This window comes from Pan paniscus, chromosome 9 (genome assembly GCF_029289425.2).
Source record: "Pan paniscus chromosome 9, NHGRI_mPanPan1-v2.0_pri, whole genome shotgun sequence".
In the NCBI taxonomy this organism is placed as follows: Eukaryota; Metazoa; Chordata; class Mammalia; order Primates; family Hominidae; genus Pan; species Pan paniscus.
The window spans coordinates 114,967,246-114,985,656 of NC_073258.2; the positions used below are offsets into that span (position 1 = coordinate 114,967,246).

Below are 18,411 nucleotides of genomic sequence, written 5' to 3' on the forward strand. Positions count from 1 at the left end.
TGAGAGAGGAATGTAGGATAATGCCCGCTTTTCTTGCTTGGGCAACTGAGTGATAGTGGAGTTCTTTACTGAAATGAAGAATACAAGAAAAAAGAGCTTTTTTTATTGTTATCGTTAGGATACTGAACAGTTTTCATATACAGTAGCAGGGTGTGCATGACATCCAAAGGTAGGGTGTGCCTAGGAGGCATGTGGGTATACAGACGTATCTGGAATTCAGAAGAGAGAGACCCACTGGATATGTCCATTTTGGAGTTGTTGTCAACATATAAATGATCATTGAAGCCCTTGGAACTGGGTGAGTTTATATAACAAGAGAGTATAGAAAGAGAAGAGAGCTTGGAATAGAATCCAGAGGAACCCCAACATATTCCACCCCTCCAGAACAATCCCAATCCACGATGGAGATTGAGGAGTTGCTGGAAGAAATAGGAGGGACACCAGAAGAGTGTGGTGTCATGGAAGCTAAAGGAAGAGATTTCAAAAAGAAAAAAGCAGTCAGTTTTAGATGGTGCTGAGAAGTCCCCTAAGGGGCAGACTAAAAAATGTCTGTTGCTGTTAGTGACATGGGAGTCGCTGGGTATCAAAGGCAAACAGTTTTGGTGTCAGTGGAATGATAGAAGCAGGAGTGGGATTACAGTGGGTTGAGGAGTTAGTGAGCAATTGGGAGGTAGAGGCAACGTGGGTAGGCAGCTCTAGGAGTGGAGGACGTGGTTAGTTAGACCGATCCAAGCTTAGGGTACAGCAGGCTGGTGAAATTGAAGGATCCCAGGCAGGGGAGTTCAGGAATTGGCCAGAAGTCAGTGGGGAGTTGGACAATGGGCCTTGAAGTGTGGACCGAATATGAAAGAAGTAAGGAAAGGAAAGGCATTCTAGGGAGATTTTTGAAGATCAAATAATGGGTTTGGTGGGAGTAACTGGATGGGAGAATTTAAAAGGTGGGAATGAGGTTTGAATATAACACTGTAGAGATAGAGCTCTTCTTGGTGATGAAAGACAGAGAGTGTTCTCTATAAGCACCTCCTAGAGGGGGCCTAAGTGCAGCTCATGGTACCTGTCTTAGTCTGTTTTGTGCTGCTGTAGCAGAATGCCTGAGAGTGGGTAATGTATACAGAACAAAAATGTATTTGGTTCACAGTTTTGAAGGCTAAGTCCAAGATCAGGGTGCCAGCGTCTTACAAGGGCCTTCTTGCTGCACCATTCCCTGGTGGAAGGCGAGAGGGCAAGAGAGAGCAGAGCACAAGAGGGGACTAGATTCATTTTTTCCTAAGGAACCCACTCCCTCGAGAACGACATTAATCCACGCGTGAGGGCACAGCCCCCATGACCCAAACACCTCCCAAGAGGCCCCACCTCCCAACACTGCTGCATTAAGATCAAGTTTCCAACACAGGAACTTTGGGGGACACATTTAAACCATAGAAGTACCTAAGTTAAAACACCACAGCCAACTGATTTAAATATCTGTACCCCACACCCTTCTTCACCCAGCCACTGGATCAGTGTTCTAAGCAGCTACTGTTTCTCCATCCCCTAATCATGTGACACTGTGATAGACATTGTTCATATATTATCTCTAATCTGCCCAGCAACCTTGCATGGTGGGTACTATAACTCTAATACAGAAAGGAAACTAAGACCCAGAGATACTAAGTGATTTGCATATGATTATGTAGTTAGTAAATAAATGGAAGAGTCAGAATTTGAACCCAGGTGTGGTCTGACTTCAACGCCGAGGCTCTTTGCTTTGTACTTCTCAGACTGTAAGCTTCTTGGGGCCAAGAAGTATTTTCTTATCATTGTGTAGCCTCAGGGTTTGATTCCTATACAGAATTGGGACTCAAGAAATTTGAGGTGCATGAGTGAGTCAGTAAGTGAGTAACTGAGTGAGGGGTACATAAAGTAAATCTCTAATGCTGTTCCCCAGGGGAAATAAAGCACCATCACCCAAAGAGAGAAATGAAGAGCACTGGACAGAAGAAAGGAAGAGCAGAAAGATTTGGCCATCAAGCGATGCTGGTGTTGGGTAGCTAGAACAGAGGTGTCTCTCTTCACTACTGTTTCTAACCAGGGTGCTGGACAGCCTGTGGTTGGCCTGAGAGAGTCAGCCCTAAGTCCTCCATCTGCCCCAGCATCAACCCCACGCTCCAGAGCTGTCAGGCAGTGGCCCAAAAACTCCAGAGGAGGAGCTGAAAGGGGAGGTACCTAAGAAACAAAACCCACATGGGAGGAGAGAACCCCAAACCACGAAGTGACATTCTACTTCACGTTTCCTTTTAGTGTCGGCATCTGAGGCTGGGGTTTCTCTCCAGACCCTCCTTCAGAGTGCCCAGGGTTGGCGTGTCTGAACGTGTGAGAGTGTTGGGAGGGACCACGCTGCCCATGAAGAGCATGCACACCACCTGACATGACCTTGAACTCCAGCCAGATGCCTACCAGACACTCGTCTTCCTTCCCTGAAACTGATTTATAGAATCAGGAGAGCAACCTACTTGAAAGGAGGGTAGTTCCAGATGTGGGGGTAATGGGAAATGCTAGTGGGCAATGTGCTCTTTTATTTTCCTATTTTTCTTTATCATATCATATTCCTCTCTCTCCCTCCCCAAATAGCAAGAAGGACAGTATCTTCCTTCCAGGCTTTAAAATCCCTTGCAGGCAGCCTGACGTTGCCTAAAAGCCTCTCCCTCAGGCCTACGGACTCCCTCTCATTGCTTGCCTATTCAGTAAGCCTATAAATTTACTGTCCCCTGTCCACCACCATCACCACCAGCCTGTTGTGGCAGGGAAGGTGGCCTGGTGAGCCCAGTGGACTCCAGCAGGACTGCAGCAAGGGGATACTGCTTTGTGCAGCAGCCGGAGCAGCGCTGTCCCTGAGGTCTGCAGGAAAGTCCTGGGGCCCAGGAGGACAGTGGCCCATCACCCCCAGTATTGCACATCAGGTATCCCCCACCTGTGTGCACCATGCACACCCCCACCATCCACCTCCTGGGCCCCATGTGCTGGGGGAAGGTGTGGTCAGCAGACAGGGGAGGATGTCATGCTGACGGAGCCCCTTAGAACAATAGCTTCACAGGATCACAAAGCCTATCCCCCCTCATGTTACAGAAGAGTTGAAGTCCAGAGAAATCAAATTCATTTGTGCAATCCTTTATCCATCTATTCGTCCTTCTCTCCATCCAATAAATATTCATTGAACACCTGTCAGAACCAAGAGATAGAGTGCTGTATAAGAGAAGTGAGGTCGCAGCTCTCATGCAGCTTTCATTCTGACAGGTGGGGAAGACAGTAAACCTTGAACTTAAAGCAAGTCTCTAAGTCTTGTGGGTGTCACAGCTGAAGACTAAGGCTGGGCCTCCTGTAGTGTCCTTTGCAAGGCCCCATACTCCCTGCTTCCTGGGAGGCCAAGCATTTAGTTTGGCTCTCCATTGCAGATGGAGAAGTTTGAGGGAATAAATACCAGTTTGGACTAGATACTTCTGGGCGGCAGAAGGGTACAGGTAGTTTCAGACCAGGATTGGTTTTTAATTTTTTAATTTTGGTAAATTATATGTAATGCAAAATTTGCGTTTTTAACCATTTTAAGAGGACAATTCAGTGGCATTAAATACATTAGCATTGTCATGCAACCATCAACACACTCTATCTCCAGAACTCTTATCATCCCGTAAAACAGAAACTCCGTACCCATTAAACACCAACTCCCCATTCCTTCCCTGACTCCTAGACAGGGATTCTTAACTTTTTTGTGCCATTGGCTCCCTGGGCAGTCTGGCGAAACCCCTGAACTCTTCCTCAGAATCAGGTCTCTACATGCAGAAAGTAAAATACATAGGATTGTCATGGAAACTTGAAATACAAATATCAAAATATTTTTTAAAAACCATTTGTAATATAGTAATATGTGTGATTCTTTGTTATCCCATTAACCAATAACATCAGGCTGTAATTGAATAACTACCATATTTTTGCGGGACTGGCTTGCATAGATGATATTTTGAGATGACTGCAACATTTCTAGTGCAGTGTGAAAATACCTGTAATGTCTACCGGTGACCAAGTAGTTACCAGTACTGCCCATATGACTTGCTGGTTGCTTATATTCCTAATGGAAGGAGCTACTGAATTTCAGTTGGAGGTTGGTGAAAATAAAGATGTCACTTTTTTCCCCTCTCTGAGTTCACCAATCTCCTGAATTCTGTCCCTGGACAGCTTAGGGGTTCCGTGGACTCCAGGTTAAGAAGCCGTGCCTAGACCTGAGCTCACTCCCCTCTTCTGCCTAGAGGGGCAGTGCACAGTGCACGGGGCTGGGAGCGTGTTGATACGTAGGATGTCGTGAGTGAAGCAGTCCCTTTGCAGGGCATCACAGGAGCCCAGCCAAGGGGAAAAGGTGCCCCCACTCTCCCCAGGCCGCCAGCCTGCTGTCTGAGGTGGGCGGGGCTGGTGCCCCCTAGAAGTGTGCCTTCTGGCAGCTTCCCCCGCCCCCTTCCACCCTCTTGTCCAAGGGCTCAATGCAGAAGGGAGCCATATGGTCCTTTGTGGACACATTTTCCCTAGTACAGTATCTTCCTGGTGTGAATGCAGGCCTGGCGGGCGCCCTGGTGTCAGCTGTCCCTCCCCTTCCCTGGCGCCCCATCCCCCATAGCCAGCCCAGAGAGTAGCAGGTTGTGGGGAGTCGGGGAGCCCTGCAGAGTCGGGGTGAGTAAGGAGTCTTTCAGTAACACCCACACACACACTCACACAGAAAACTGTTGAAGTGAAGTCAAATGTCTCAAAGTCAGATCCCTTTTTAGTATGAATTTGCTGTGTCTCATTCTGAGCACTAATTCCAATTTAATTGCAAGTGGCCTGAAGCCTCTTCAATAGGAGTAACAAATGGTTTGATTTTGTAAACTTCATCAGACTGCATTTTAAATGCGACACAGTAGCCCAACTCGAATGCCAATGAAGCACTGGAGTAGCTCTCTGTTTACTAATTATCCGTTTTTACTCCAAGCCACGCTGGCTGGCTTGTCTGATTAAATCGGATTTGTGGGATAGAGAACAGCTAGCAGAGTTTTCTCTATAGTAAACGAGATTGAAACTATGGGCCGCCTGGCTGCACACTGTAAATTATATTTCCTTTTAAAGGGGACGTGTCTCTTTTATTTCTCTGTCATCCCTCCTGCATATTAAACTTTACGGTACAGAAGTATACCCGGCTGCTTCTAAATCCAGCCTCTCACCCTCCACCTGGTAGCCCACTCTCGCTTTCTGTGATTTCCGTCTCCTTCTCTGAAGGACTGGAAAGGAAATTGGTAGCTACATTCTCTGCTCCTTTATCTTTTTAACCCTTTTCTTTTCTTCCCCTTTATTCTGGAATTGGCTTTTCATTATTCCATTATTTTCAAAGATACCTGTGATGACATGGATGCTTAGAAACTATATTGAGTTAGCTAAAAGAGAGTTCTGGCAACAGAATTTACCAGGACCTAACACAGACTGGGTTTTAGCCTTTTAGAAGGATGTGAAGATGGGTGGTATTGGGCCGGGGCAGGCAGGGGTTGGGCATGAATTGGTAATGATAGTTTGAATTGTGAAAAAAGAGTCAATTTCTGAAAAATCAAATGTGTTCCTTTGGTTCACCTGGAATGATGAAATCCTTTCCTCTGAACGCAGTGAAATCAGAATCACCTGATTTCTACCTGTGGCCCAGCGGAGAAGGCCGTGGGGCAGGTGTTGGAAGGGTGAACGTTGGTGGTCCCGCCCTCTCAGTTGAAGCCCAGGTTGGGGCAGTGGGTGTGTCCTCTTTCTACTCCCTGGCTGGTTCTGGCTCTGACGTAGAGCTCCTGGGCTCGATTTATTTATTCCTCTGACCCTAGGAAGGCAAAACAACCTCTGTCCTTGGTCCTTCCTGTAATGTGCACGTGCATGTGCAACACACACATGCACACACATGCAGGTACATGAAACAAACGCAAGGAGCCCTGAATCAGGTGTAATCAGGCTGTGCATACATTCTGCCGTTGCTAAGACCAACTCCATGAGCTCGACCTGCCCTGCCCTCGTTCTTGGTATCTATGTATGCGCTGGGAGCTTTTTTATATTTTAATTTGCTTCTGAATGTCCTGCAGAATTAACAGTATCTGTCTGCACTTTTCCCTTTTTGGCTATTGTGTGCCGTACAGTACGGGAAGGCCGCATGGTGTCTCTGATATTGATAGCCTGGTTACTGTGGGAATGAATGGCCACCACACTCTCAGGCCCACAGCCCTCCTTTTAATTGTTGACAGTAAAAAGCGTTTAAAAGCTGCTTAATTTGTAATCATCTTCTGTGGTGGGGGAAGGAGAGGAGCCATTAAAATGTCAGTAAAATGAATACATCCTCTCCTTTTTTGTTATTTTGTTTTGCTTATTTATATGGGGTAGTTTTTCTTTTCATTGCCCAGTGTTTGGGAGATATTTAAATGGCACTGAAACAATCAGTATTTCGTTTTATTTTGAATTTCTGTCTCGCCCAACCCCTGCTCCCCTCCCCACTCCATTCTGTCTCCCTGGGCCTTTGTCTTGCCTCTGTCTCTCTCTCTTCTGTCTGGGTCTCCTCCTGCCTCCTGCCTCTGCCTCCACCTCCCTATCTCTGGAATACATTGGGGTTTACTGGAAATTTTACATGAGAGCCTAGCTGAGGTTTTTGGGTTTTTTTCCCCCAGAGAACCTACTCCTGGGCTGCAGTTTCTCTGCAGGGGCCTCAGGATGACTTTGGGAACGTCTGAAACTAGAGAGAGTGACCATCTATAGAAAGCATCTTTTACACGTGAAGTATACTGGAGATGAAAGAGTCCTGGGGATAACTTATTGTTCAGACAAGGAAACTGGGTCTTACCTTCACGTGGAAACTCCGTGCCTCCCGTGAAGCTCTGGACACACAGCCAGAATGTAAATGCCTACTATGTGTTGGACACTGTGCTCTTGTAATGAAACTGCTAGATTCAGAGGGTCTGGTTCTCTGACTTGCTCTCTATATGGGCTTTCTTGGGGGTCTTCTCTGTCATTCTGCTGCTGGGGGCTTGGGAGAGAAAGCTCCCCCTCCATATTCCCCACCCAAACTGCTCAGCCCTCACCTGGCACAGAGAGGCTTCAGGTACTCTCAGACCCAGCTGCTCAATAATTGCCTCTGTGAGTGTTCAGCCAGTTCTAGGAGGTCTTAAGCTGCTAACTGGTAGTCCCCTAGAAAAGGGACCTAGAGGTTCTCTCAAGTCCTGTGAAATTTTCCCATCTTCCTAAAAATCCCCATCTCACAGTGCTGCTTGAGAAAGGCTGAACCTAGATTGGCACCCAGCAGGTGCCCAGTCAATGTTGGATCCTTTCTTTGCCTTGTCTGTGACTGTCCCTCTGTCAGCCTAAGAATGTGGTTCCTTTTAGTTAGAGATTCTCTTTAGCTAAAAGAAGGCTGTGAAGTCTGACTTTGAAAGAGAAAATGCTGACGTCCATCTCAGTGGGAGAAAGGACCATTCAACCTGCCAGCACCCTCTTCAATAGAATTGTTGAATATTAGAGTGGAGAAAAACCCTTTAAGGATCACTTATATCCCTCTTCATTTTACTGTTGAGGAAACTGAGGCCCAGAAAGGTCTAGTAACCCACCCAGGAGTGCACAGTGAGTTAGTCACTGAGCCAGGACTTGAGGCCAGGTTTTCTACTCTTGTTCCTGTTCAGTTGGGAGTCTGCAGTAAAAAGCCACGTGAGGGCAAGAGGATGGCTGGGATGTGAAGATCCTGGCCTGCCCTTTCATGCTCCGTCTCGATGTTCCCCCACCCGCTTTGGGGCTTCTTTTCCTGGAAGCCTCTAAGATCAGCTGAATTCGAGACCAAGGGACCCATATTTCTTGCAGTGCTCATGCAACCTTGCAGAGGGTTACAGGCAGAATACATGCCAGGGAATGGACTTAGGAAGAAACTGATTGTAGCTTTTGGTTTATTTGCTACCCACCTACCCCCAAATGCAGGAAGTAGGGAGCCCTTTGGCTTTAGGAACCCTGAGAGTAAACAGGTGCCTGTCTCTCTCCTTTGAAATTCATTTCTACAGAACAAGCAGTGTAGAGAAACCGAGGAAAACAGTTCTCTGCATCTTGGGAGAAGTTGTTGAGCACGGGGCCCTCAAGTCGGCACCCTGCCTACTTGCTCCATCCCACAGTCCATCATTCTCCCAGCCTGATCCCATCTCAGAGGCACCTCTCTGCCAGAACGGGCAGTCCCTGAGAGAGGCTTCCACATCAGATGCCCCACCCAGGGTTGGGCTGGGTTGGGTTGGGCTGGGCTAGGCTAGGCTTGCTCTGCAGAGCTGGGCTAGGTTAGGCTACTGCAAGCTGCCCTTCTCCTCTCTGGGTTGTTGAAGTTGGTCCGATTTTTCAATCGTGGGCCAATTAGTTTCACAAATGGGGGCCCCCGTGGTGCCAGGGCACATTTGTTCCGGGCCTGCGCACTGGCCAGGCCCCATTGTTCTGCCTCCCACCCCCGTGTGGGCCCATTGTCCTCGTCCCCAGCGGGTGCTGCTTACTGCTGATTTATATGGGCAGGCGTCCTGCGGGCTCCAGGCTTCTCTGCCACAGCTGGCGGAGGTGCTTAAGGCCTTGGACCCCGTGACCTTTGCCCTAGTCCTGCTGTCATTTTGAAAGTTACAGACCAGAGGGCTGCATACCTCTCCGGATTTACTTTCCACCCCAACTCATCCCCCCCCCACCCACTCTACTGCACATACGCGTGCGCGTGCACACACACACACACACACACACACACTCACTCCCTTTCCTTCTTCCTCTGCTTGCTCTTGGAGAAGTTTTAATTCATTCTGGAATGTCTGGAAGGGTCCAGCCACTGGACTGGAAACCAAGAAGAAGGAGCTGCTGGGGCAGGTGGGAGGTACCAGCCGAGGATATTAGTCTCTGCTGATGTGCTTGGAAGCAGCTACTTCCCGGAATGTGGTTTTTAATCCTCGGATTCATTAGTTCCATATCTGATGCTGGGAGGAAGGGAGGAGGATGTTGCTGTCGGTGTGGCACTGCCAGGGAACCAGGACTTGATTTGGCATCTTGCAACTTAGCATGCCCCCTTCCTGCCAGAGGCCCCTGCACCCTAGAAAGGGCAACGCAGCGTAGGAGGTAGATTGAATGTGAAGGTGGTTTTGTAGCCCAGTACGAAAATGCAGATCTTGTCCCCTCTTAACCCGTTTATTCTCTCTCTCCTTGCAAACCAAACTTCTCTCCTCCTTTTTTTTTAAAACCACCTTCCCTTTTTTTATCCACCCCTTTTCTTGTCCCCCTCCCTCATTTTCTCCCCCTCTTGGGCTGGTTTGTTGGAGTGATTGACAAAATTAGTAAATCCATTCATGTTACTTTTATTGTGCAGGTCTCAATAAATCCCCCATGTCCAGGGCGCACCTTAATGAGCTAGTGAGCTGACAAATTTGTTTACTGTAGCTGGAGGTGCCGAGTAATGAAATGCACTTGTGTCTGCAGCTCACTGCTAAACAAATACACGGTTTTCCGGGAGCCAGCTCTGCTAGCTGCTGCTGCCTGAGGACACAGCCACATTCCCCAAGAGACTGAAAGTTGTATGTGTGCATATGTTTTGAAAAGTGTAATCACTCTCTCATCCATTGCTTAGTTTTAAAACAAATCTGAATCAGCTGCTCAAACTCCCCCCCTTTTTTGTTATGCAATGAAGATGCTTTTGCTCCCTTGACTGACGGTATTGAAACCATAACATTCCCCTTTTCTCTTGTGGAAATGGAATGTCATACAGATGTATAGATGCCTTCCATGATTCTACGCAGATAAGAAAGGAAGGAAAAAGGGGCAGAGAGGACTGGATAAAGAGACCTAAAATTGACAAGGACGAAATTGACAAGCGATGCTAAGGTTTTTGGCTCTTAGCTTGGTTTGGGAAGATGTAACTGAACGCCTCAGCAGTGGGTGACTCTATATGCAGGAGACAAACACCCATGCATGAGCTCAAAGCTAATTGAGTTTGAGACAAGTCTTCGAAGATGGTATCTTTGTGTATTCTACCCCAGTAAAAGGAACTGGGGAACTTGTCTCCCACTCACCAGCAGCTGATTGGAGTTTCCAGGGTTCGGTGGGCTGATTTGGCCTTCATTGCCCACATAGCTAGCCTTCTGAGGAACGCCAGAAGTACAGTAGTGCATCCCTAATGATCCTGAAACTCATGCCCAAGAGGAAAACCAGAGAACTAAAGAGAGGGCTCTTGGCCATTTGTCCAGTAGATTCTTTGAAAAGGAGGTGAGCCCTAAATGATAGCACAGGGGAAGTCAAAATGGAGGAGCCACTCAGATTCAAAGGCTGGACTCTGTTCCTTTCTGTCTATTCCTCACCCCACCCCAGCCTTCTCCATCCTTTTAAGATGCAGACAGAGCCTTCCTGCCTTGGGTGGGAGTCAGCCTGGTGCTGCTTGTCTCTGCCTCTCTTTCTCTCTTGCAGAGTGGATGGTACAGCCCTGCTACCTTTTTCAGCAGCAACCTGGGGGCAAAGGGAGGAGAAGATGGGCGAAAGGAAAAGGCGTCAGTTTATATGATGGTTTGAGTGTGTGGTCACGAAGGTTGCCCATGCTGGAGATGGTGTCTTAGGAAAGAGTAATCCCCCAGGATGTCAGAGGGAGCAGAAAGACATATCTGAAGGATTTGGGGGCTGGGGGTGGAGGGAGGGGGAAGTTTCTAGTTTAAATCAAGGTTTTCACACCCTCCTAAATTTGATATTTTCTTTCTGTGGGGAGAAGAAGCTTTCGGGGTGGCAGGGGAGGCAGTCCTTCCTTTGTTGGGTGAGGTTGGGTAGGATTGGACGTGAGAAGCCCCTCCGGGGTACATGTGCATGCACGAGCACACACGGGCATGCACCCACCCCAGCACATGCACACACAGCAGTCCCAGCCTGCTTACCAAAAAAAGCTGGAGTATATTTAGATCCCTCTGCTCCTTTGATTAAGAAACTGCTTATAGCAGGAGATAATAAGAGCTTTGCTCCAAGAAGGTGTAGCACCTGAACATCTTCTCCAGCTGTGTACCCCTCTGATCCTCTTCCTTCCCATCTATTAAAGAGATAATTGGTATGGAAATGGCACAGGTGTAAACATGAGGGGTTTTGTGTTTCATAATTTCAGACCCCGTCATCACCTGGGTGAAATACCCTAGGTCTGTGTCACCCCTTCTGCCTACTATTCCACCCTGGCCTGGCTTTCTCCCTTTCTCTCTCTTTCTTTCTTTCTTCCTTCCTTCCTTCCTCCCTCCCTCCCTCCCTCCCTTTCTTTCTTTTTCTTTTCTTTCTTCCTTTCTTTCTTTTTCTTTTCTTTTCTTTCCTTCCTTCCTTCCTTCCTTCCTTCCTTCCTTCTTTCCTTCCTTCCTTCCTTCCTTCTCCTTTTTTTTTTTTTTTGCTAAAATTAAGCTTGTTTTAAATTGGAAGACTTTGAGTCATACATGCCCTGTAGTCAAAACTGGCAGTGTTGCCACTGGGGGGTCTGGTGTGGGTCACCTTCTCTGGAGATAGAATTGATGCAAATGTGGTCCCAGATATTTGCATGGATCCTGCCCATATTACTAAGAGTCATGTTCCTTGAGTCTTGATAGCATCATCCTTTCTACATGCATCCCCTTTTCCTACTTCAGATTCCCTTTGAGCAGATACCCTGGGAGTCCAGGCTAAGACTGAGTCCCATTCATTCTTCAGAACAGCAGAGGTGCTAATTCCTTGACCTGAAAAATTATTTTCTTGGGTCAAAGCTGACTTATATATCTGATTTACATTGAAATGTACAGATTGATAGAAAACAATACATTTTTAGGATTTACGTAATCAAAAACATTTGTCAGTTGCATCATAACAGGGCTATGAAGATAGGGTTGGAAAGGGCATGTTAGTTATGAATTCTCTTATCCTAGATGAAGAAACCAAGGTTAAGGACAACCGCTGCCTGGACTAGGATCACAAATCCAAGAAGGGCTGTACCTCTGGGCCAGAATTGGGATCTTTGGACTGTTTCACTGTATAATATGGCAAAACTGATCCTTCTATGGTCTGGGTTTTTGCTTCTGAGCAACAGAGCTCAGACATGGAGTGACAACGAAGGAGTCCTGTCCAGCCCACCAGACAGACACGGGGGGCCTCAGTGAGATCCGCTGCCTGTGGGTCACTTGTCATTACTGATTTCCAAGGAGAGTCTTGTTGGATGCTCTTAGTAGTGGTTTCATTTGTGGACTGTAGTCTGAACTTTCCTCATCCCTAGCCCTCTGTCTGTACCATGACTCTCCTCATACCTCCTCCTCTACCCTTTGTGATTGTCTCACAACCCCTTATTTATTTTCTAATTCAACATGCAGTTATTAAGTGCCTACTCTATATCAGGCTGTGTACTGTGTGTTGGGGAATATAAAGATGAATACAATAGTTCCTACTTTGGAGGCTTATAATCTATTAGGCAGAGCTGAAAGTCCAAAATAAATGCAATACAGGGCTTTACGTGATACAACAGAGCTCAGAGGAAGATGTTGTTGTTGGCACTGAATCCTAAGTGGTGTAACTCCTCAAAGATGCCTTCTCTAGGGTCAGCTTCCCAGAAAGTAGCAGCCCAAAGACAACAAAACAGCTTAGGCATGTGTATTGTGCAGGGCTGCCATGACTCATGATCCAGGTCGTTCACTGCACAAGGGTGCCCAGCTGAGGAGGGAAGATCCCAAAACCCTGCCCTCTCTGTACTCACCATAAATATGCAGCCAGGTCTGTGGGGCTGGCCAGAGGAGGAGATGTGATTTTCTAATTCAGATGAAGGTGGTGTTTGGCCATCATTGGCTCTGTGACCACATTATAAAGTTTTTTCGTGTGGATATCTCATTCGATGTTCTTGATAACCACAGTGGCAGATAAGGAGCAAATGGATCTGGTGAAAAGAATGACTTGCTCGGGGCCACAAGGCAAGTATGTGGGAGAGCTGGGACCCCTGTGCTGCTTTTCCTTCCCCTGTGTCATGTGGACCATCTGACTTCTGAGGGTCTCGTTTATTCAGTGAGAGCACCTCCCCTCTCCCCAGTGGTACCAGGCCTGACGTCTCTCCATAGCAGAGGACGGAACCCAGGCGTTGAAGGGAGCAGAGCGTTCCAGTGCTGCTGGGCCCCCCTGCCCCGCCGCACATCTCACTGCAGCTAATGAATTGCTAATACAATTTTCTAGATAATTTTATTTCCATAGTCCCACATTTTAATGTGTTTCCAAAAGCTAGCATTTATTTGCTTAATCTCCCAGTGTAATAGAATCTGCCCTGACTCATCATACATGCGAACAATCAGCTAGGCTGAAACGCCAGCAAATTGTTTAATAACTCACATCTAGTCTCTAGATTTTTAACTCGCATGCACCAATAGCTTTTCTTGTGTCTCATCCACATCTCCCCCCCTTTTCCATTTTTTTAAAAATTCTTTTCTATCATCATAGCTGTTAGTTTCTAAGCAGAAAAATGGGGAAAGTGGATGCTGAGTCTCAGAGGCTCCCCTTTCTTCCCCTGGGAGCCTTGGTTGGTGGATACGTGACCAAGGAGCACCCCTGCACCTTGTGGAATGTCCCAGGAAGGGGAGAGAGACCACTGTAGGGACATCATAGCGTTTCCTTTCCAGCTGGTGACCATATAACTTCCAGCCTGTTGGCCAGTTGTGGAACTGGCCATCTGGGATTTTGTGCGTGCCACTCCTCCCTTGCTGTCCCACCTTTCTAGGATTTTCTCTCTCCCTTTGCCCTGGCAGCCTCTGCCCTGGTCTGGTCCCTACCCTCCTCCAGTGGCCCATCAGCCCTCTCGCTGCTTCTAACCGCTTGCTGCTGCTGTTGGTCCCCATGTGTGCCCAGAGTCACTGGCTTCAAACACAGGTCAGATCGTGCTAGCACCACTCGTCTTAGTCAAGTCAGGCTGCTATAACAAACTGCCACGGACTGGGTGGCTTATACGCAGCAGACATGCATTTCTCACAGCTCTGGAGGCTGGGAAGTCTGTGATTGGGGTGCCAGCATGTTCAGGTTCTGGTGAGAGTCCTCCTCCTGGTTGCAGACTGCTGATGTCTCGGTGTCCTCACGTGGTGGAAGGGGCTAGCTAGCTCTCTGGGCCCTCTTTTACAAGGACACTCATTCCATTTTAATTACCCAATTATCTCTCCCAGGCCCCACTTCCTAATACCATCACCTTAGGGGTTAGGATTTCAAAAAAGGAATCAGAGGGGGACCCAGACATTAGGATCATAGCAACCCTCGGTCCTTTCATGGCACTGCATTGCCTGTACAATAAAGTCCAACCTGTCCTGCCTGGCATATGCAGCCCTCTGATCTGACTCCCATCACCCTCCCAGCTTGTCTCCATCCCCAGGGCCTGACCTTGGCCCCATCTGCTCTGACATTTGCCAGTGGTGTCTCTCTCCTTAGCCTGGCACATGTGTCCCAACTTCTTGTCCTTTGCTTCTCAGATACTCAACTTTTAAAAGCCTAACTCAAAATCTCAGGAGCTCTTGGAGTCGCCCTGCCTCACCCTCTGGGTGGTTGTTAACTCGGCATCTCCCACTAGTCTGGGACCCAGTTTCTCTGCTCAGCCTTAACCTGCCCCTGGTCACCTAGCACAGTGCCTGCACTTGGTAGTGGCTCAGTGAGTTGGCTGAATGGACATGAAGTGGGTTCAGGCCACCCTGAGAAGTAGGGACAGCATAGTGGGGCAGCATCGAGGGGCCTTGGGAAGACCAAGGGGGCAGAGTGCTGCGGTCTGCCTTGCTGGGTGGTGTTGACACTCAGAGCACCTGTGGGTCTGGCTGAGATGTCCTATTGGGAATGTCATTCATGTTCCCTCTGCCCAGGTTCCTTCCATGCGGGGGATCTCAGAGGATGCATAAGGAGAAGCCTTGGCTCTTAAAGGGCGTGGCTGGCCTCCAAAACCTACTCAACCCTACTGATTTAAGGTAGCTGTTTGAACACCTGGCTTAATTTGGGCTCTCTGTGGGGTGGGGGTTAAGGGCAGAGAGAGGGTAGATGCTGGGGGCTCTCAAGTTGAAGGAGTGGGGGCCACTGGGCACAGAACGCATTGCAGATGCACTGTCCTCCTGTGTACGTCGGCCAAGCAGGGAGGGACATTGAAGACTCACTGTCAACTCTTGGCATTGCTTCTGTCCGGAAAGATACATCTCTCATTATGTCTCCCTCCAGCAAGTGGAGCTGAGTAGACTACTCAGCATTTCTGAGAGACCTTGGTGGCTCCCAGTGGGATTGGAAGGCCTCAGAGAGCTATGCCTTGTGACGCAGCCCCAGCTACTGCCCACTCCTGGCCAGGGGTTCTCTAGCCATTGCTGGAGCTATACTAGAGGCAGGAGTCCTCTGTACTGTCCTTACTGGGCCTCTTCCAGGGTAAGCCCAGACAGGCGGGCAGTCAGCTCCAGAGGTAGCATTGAGCCCAGCCCCGTGGTTTCTGAAAGACAAATCGAGATATTTTCAGATCCCAACTCTGCCTCTTTCTGTGTGATCTTAGGCAAGTTATTTACTCTCTCTTTTACACTGGTAAAAAGGGGGGTAAGAATGCCTGCCTCGTAGGATTGCAAGTTTTAAATGAACTGACAACATAGATAAGGCACCTAGCATAACGCCTAGATTCGCTCCCCTTCCTTCCTGCTTTTTGTTGGCCAGGAGCAAAATCCAGTGCTGGCTGTTATTCTCCTTCCCTGCTCAGCCTTCCTGACTGCTGGTGAGATGGGGCGTGGCTCCAGGTGCTTAGACTTCAGTGTCTGCAAAGGGAAGGGATATCAGGGTGGGTGTGAGGGGCACAGAAGTGTGGGGGACAGTGAGAGGTGGGCCTTGCCTGCCTACTAGTCCATCCTAACCCAGCCATGAGTGGGACGGAGGTGGTGAGGACCAGACCTCTCACTTGCTATCTCCATTGATGGCCAGGAAGGCAGGGAGGTTCTTCGTGCCATCCCTTCTCTTCCCCCTACCTTCCACCAGACACTTCCCGATTCCATGCTGAGCAGCCCATGGCTTCCAGCAGCCAAAGCTTTACCCCCTCCCCCCACCCACTCTGGACTGGACTGACAGATGCTAGGCCTACTTACGTTTCCTGCTTGTGCCTTCCCACACAGGGGACAGCGGTGTGGGGCCAAGTGCAGGTGATATTGCCCAGGCACCAGCACAGAGACACACAGATGGGCCTGCCGGGGAGCTCCTGTGCTCAGGAAAACAGAGCCCAAAAGGGTGGGCACTGAGCTGCCAGTTAGGACTCAGATACAAGGTCAGATACTTCCTCCTGTGGTGCTGCAGCTGGAAATTTCGGCCATGGCTCCAGAGCAGTGTCAGAAAGGGATTGGTAACAAACAGAAAAGGGCAGCCTGTATGTGTGGGGTACTTTGGGGATGAACAGCCCATTAGAATTAAATGAAAATCTCACATCACTCGCTAGCTTTCAATCCTTTGACAGTTGCCCATCGGGTTTAGGATGGAACTAAATCTCTTGACATGGTTTGCAAGACCCTGCATGGCCTGGCCCTTGCCTTTCCCTTTAGCCTCCTCTTCTTCCCCAGCTGCACTGCACCATTCCTCTGTCTGATCCTCCCACCGGCCATGTTTCCTCCTGGCCCAGAGTGTTCACAGACACTATTCCATCTTCCGGATTCCGCCATTCACCTGATGTTCTGGGTAACGTCGGTCATGAGAGCAGGGACTTTGCATGCTCTTCCTTGGTTATATCCCCAGTGCCAAAAAGACAGCCTTACTTGTAGAAGGCACCAAATAATACTTGTTGAGTGAATGGACCTAAGATTCATGCTTTAGTGAGTGGAGAAGTAGTTAAAAAAACAAAACAAAACAGGATCTGTGGCTAGTCTTGGGAAAGCATTAAAATCTAGGGTGTGTGAGTGTGAACCCCAGCCTGCCACTTACGAACTCTATGGCAGGAGTCCCCAAACCCCAGGCCATGGTCTGTGAGGAGCTGGGCTGCACAGCAGGAGGCGAGCGAGTGAAGCTGAGCTCCGCCTCCTGTCACATTAGTGGCGACATTAGATTGTCACAGGAGCATGAACCCTATTGGGAACTGTGCATTCAAGGGATCCAGGTTGCACACTCCTTATGAGAGTCTAATGATAAATGTAATGTGCTTGAATCATCCCAAAACCATCCCCCCACCATACGTGGAAAAATTGCCTTCCATGAAACCAGTCCCTTGTGCCAAAAATGTTGGGGACCACTGCTCTGTGGGATTTTGGCCAAAGTACTTAATCTCTCTGTGCCTCAGTCTCCTTGTCTAAGGGATGAGGATAACAGAGGCTAGCTTTTTGAGTTTTGGATTTATATTAGTTATGTTAGAACAATGGCTGGCCCATAGTATCTTTGTTATTGTTTTTTCTCGCAGGGTCTACCTTGCCTCCCCCACTTTTTGCCCTGTACTCTGTGAAGTCCATCTGGTATATGCTGTCTTAGTACCTTGCCGCCTTTTACATACCACCCGACACAGTTGCCCATTACCCTTGCTGCTGCGATGTATTTGATCAATGTCTATCCTTTAGCTTTAGCTCCCAGAGCTCGGGAACGACGTCGATTTTGCCCATCACTGGGGCCACATACTGGGTGCTCAGTGTTGCATAGCCTGGGCCCACTCTGGATTTGCCCCTGAGCATGGGGATTTGGAGGTGTGAGTCCCGACACTGGCTGTCACTCCAGATGGGTAAAGAATGCACCTTGTATTCCCACCTTTCTGAGGCACCCCCTCTCCTGTCTCCCACAGGCACTGACATGGCCGTCTTCTGTCTGCTGTGTGGGAAGCGCTTCCAGGCGCAGAGCGCACTGCAGCAGCACATGGAGGTCCACGCGGGCGTGCGCAGCTACATCTGCAGTGAGTGCAACCGCACCTTCCCCAGCCACACGGCTCTCAAACGCCACCTGCGCTCACATACAGGTAGGTCAGTCCAGCTGATGGGTGGATCTGGGTCTCTGGGAGCCAGCGTCTATATTTACCTCCAAGGACGTAAAGTGGAGGTGGTGGGCTGAGTCAGCCCTCAGTCCTTCTGCTCAAGGCTTGGACATGCAGAGGCTGCCTGTCGTGCAGGTAAATGTGGACAGTTCTCCCAGTCCCCTCCTGTGGACCGTCGGTTCAAAGTCTTTCCGTGTTCAACACAAGATGCTCATTAAAAAGGCAGGCTCTTGGGTCCCACTCTCAGAACCTTTTATTCCATGGGTCCAGGGTGGGGTCCCAGATTCAGCATTATTAATACGTATTCCCAGGGGATTCTCATGTAGGTAGACCCAAAATGAATTTTGAGAAAAACTGACCTGCTGGGTCTCTTAACATTGTCTGCCCTGCCTCCCACCACCCTTCATGCCCCGCCGCTGTATCCATACACATTTCTGAAGTCAGCTTCGGGCTTCTGA

General features: G+C 48.7%; 1 protein-coding gene across 4 annotated transcripts in view; it reads left to right on the forward strand.

Annotated features, from left to right (window-relative positions):
- ZBTB16 (zinc finger and BTB domain containing 16) overlaps positions 1-18,411 on the forward strand; it is a 195,428-nt gene that overhangs the window by 164,148 nt on the left and 12,869 nt on the right. For all 4 annotated transcript variants that reach the window (XM_003805486.5, XM_034933740.4, XM_034933742.3 and 1 more), the window contains exon 5: positions 17,768-17,938. In XM_003805486.5, the coding sequence (XP_003805534.1) occupies positions 17,768-17,938 (171 nt within the window). The remainder of the gene's footprint in view (positions 1-17,767; positions 17,939-18,411) is intronic.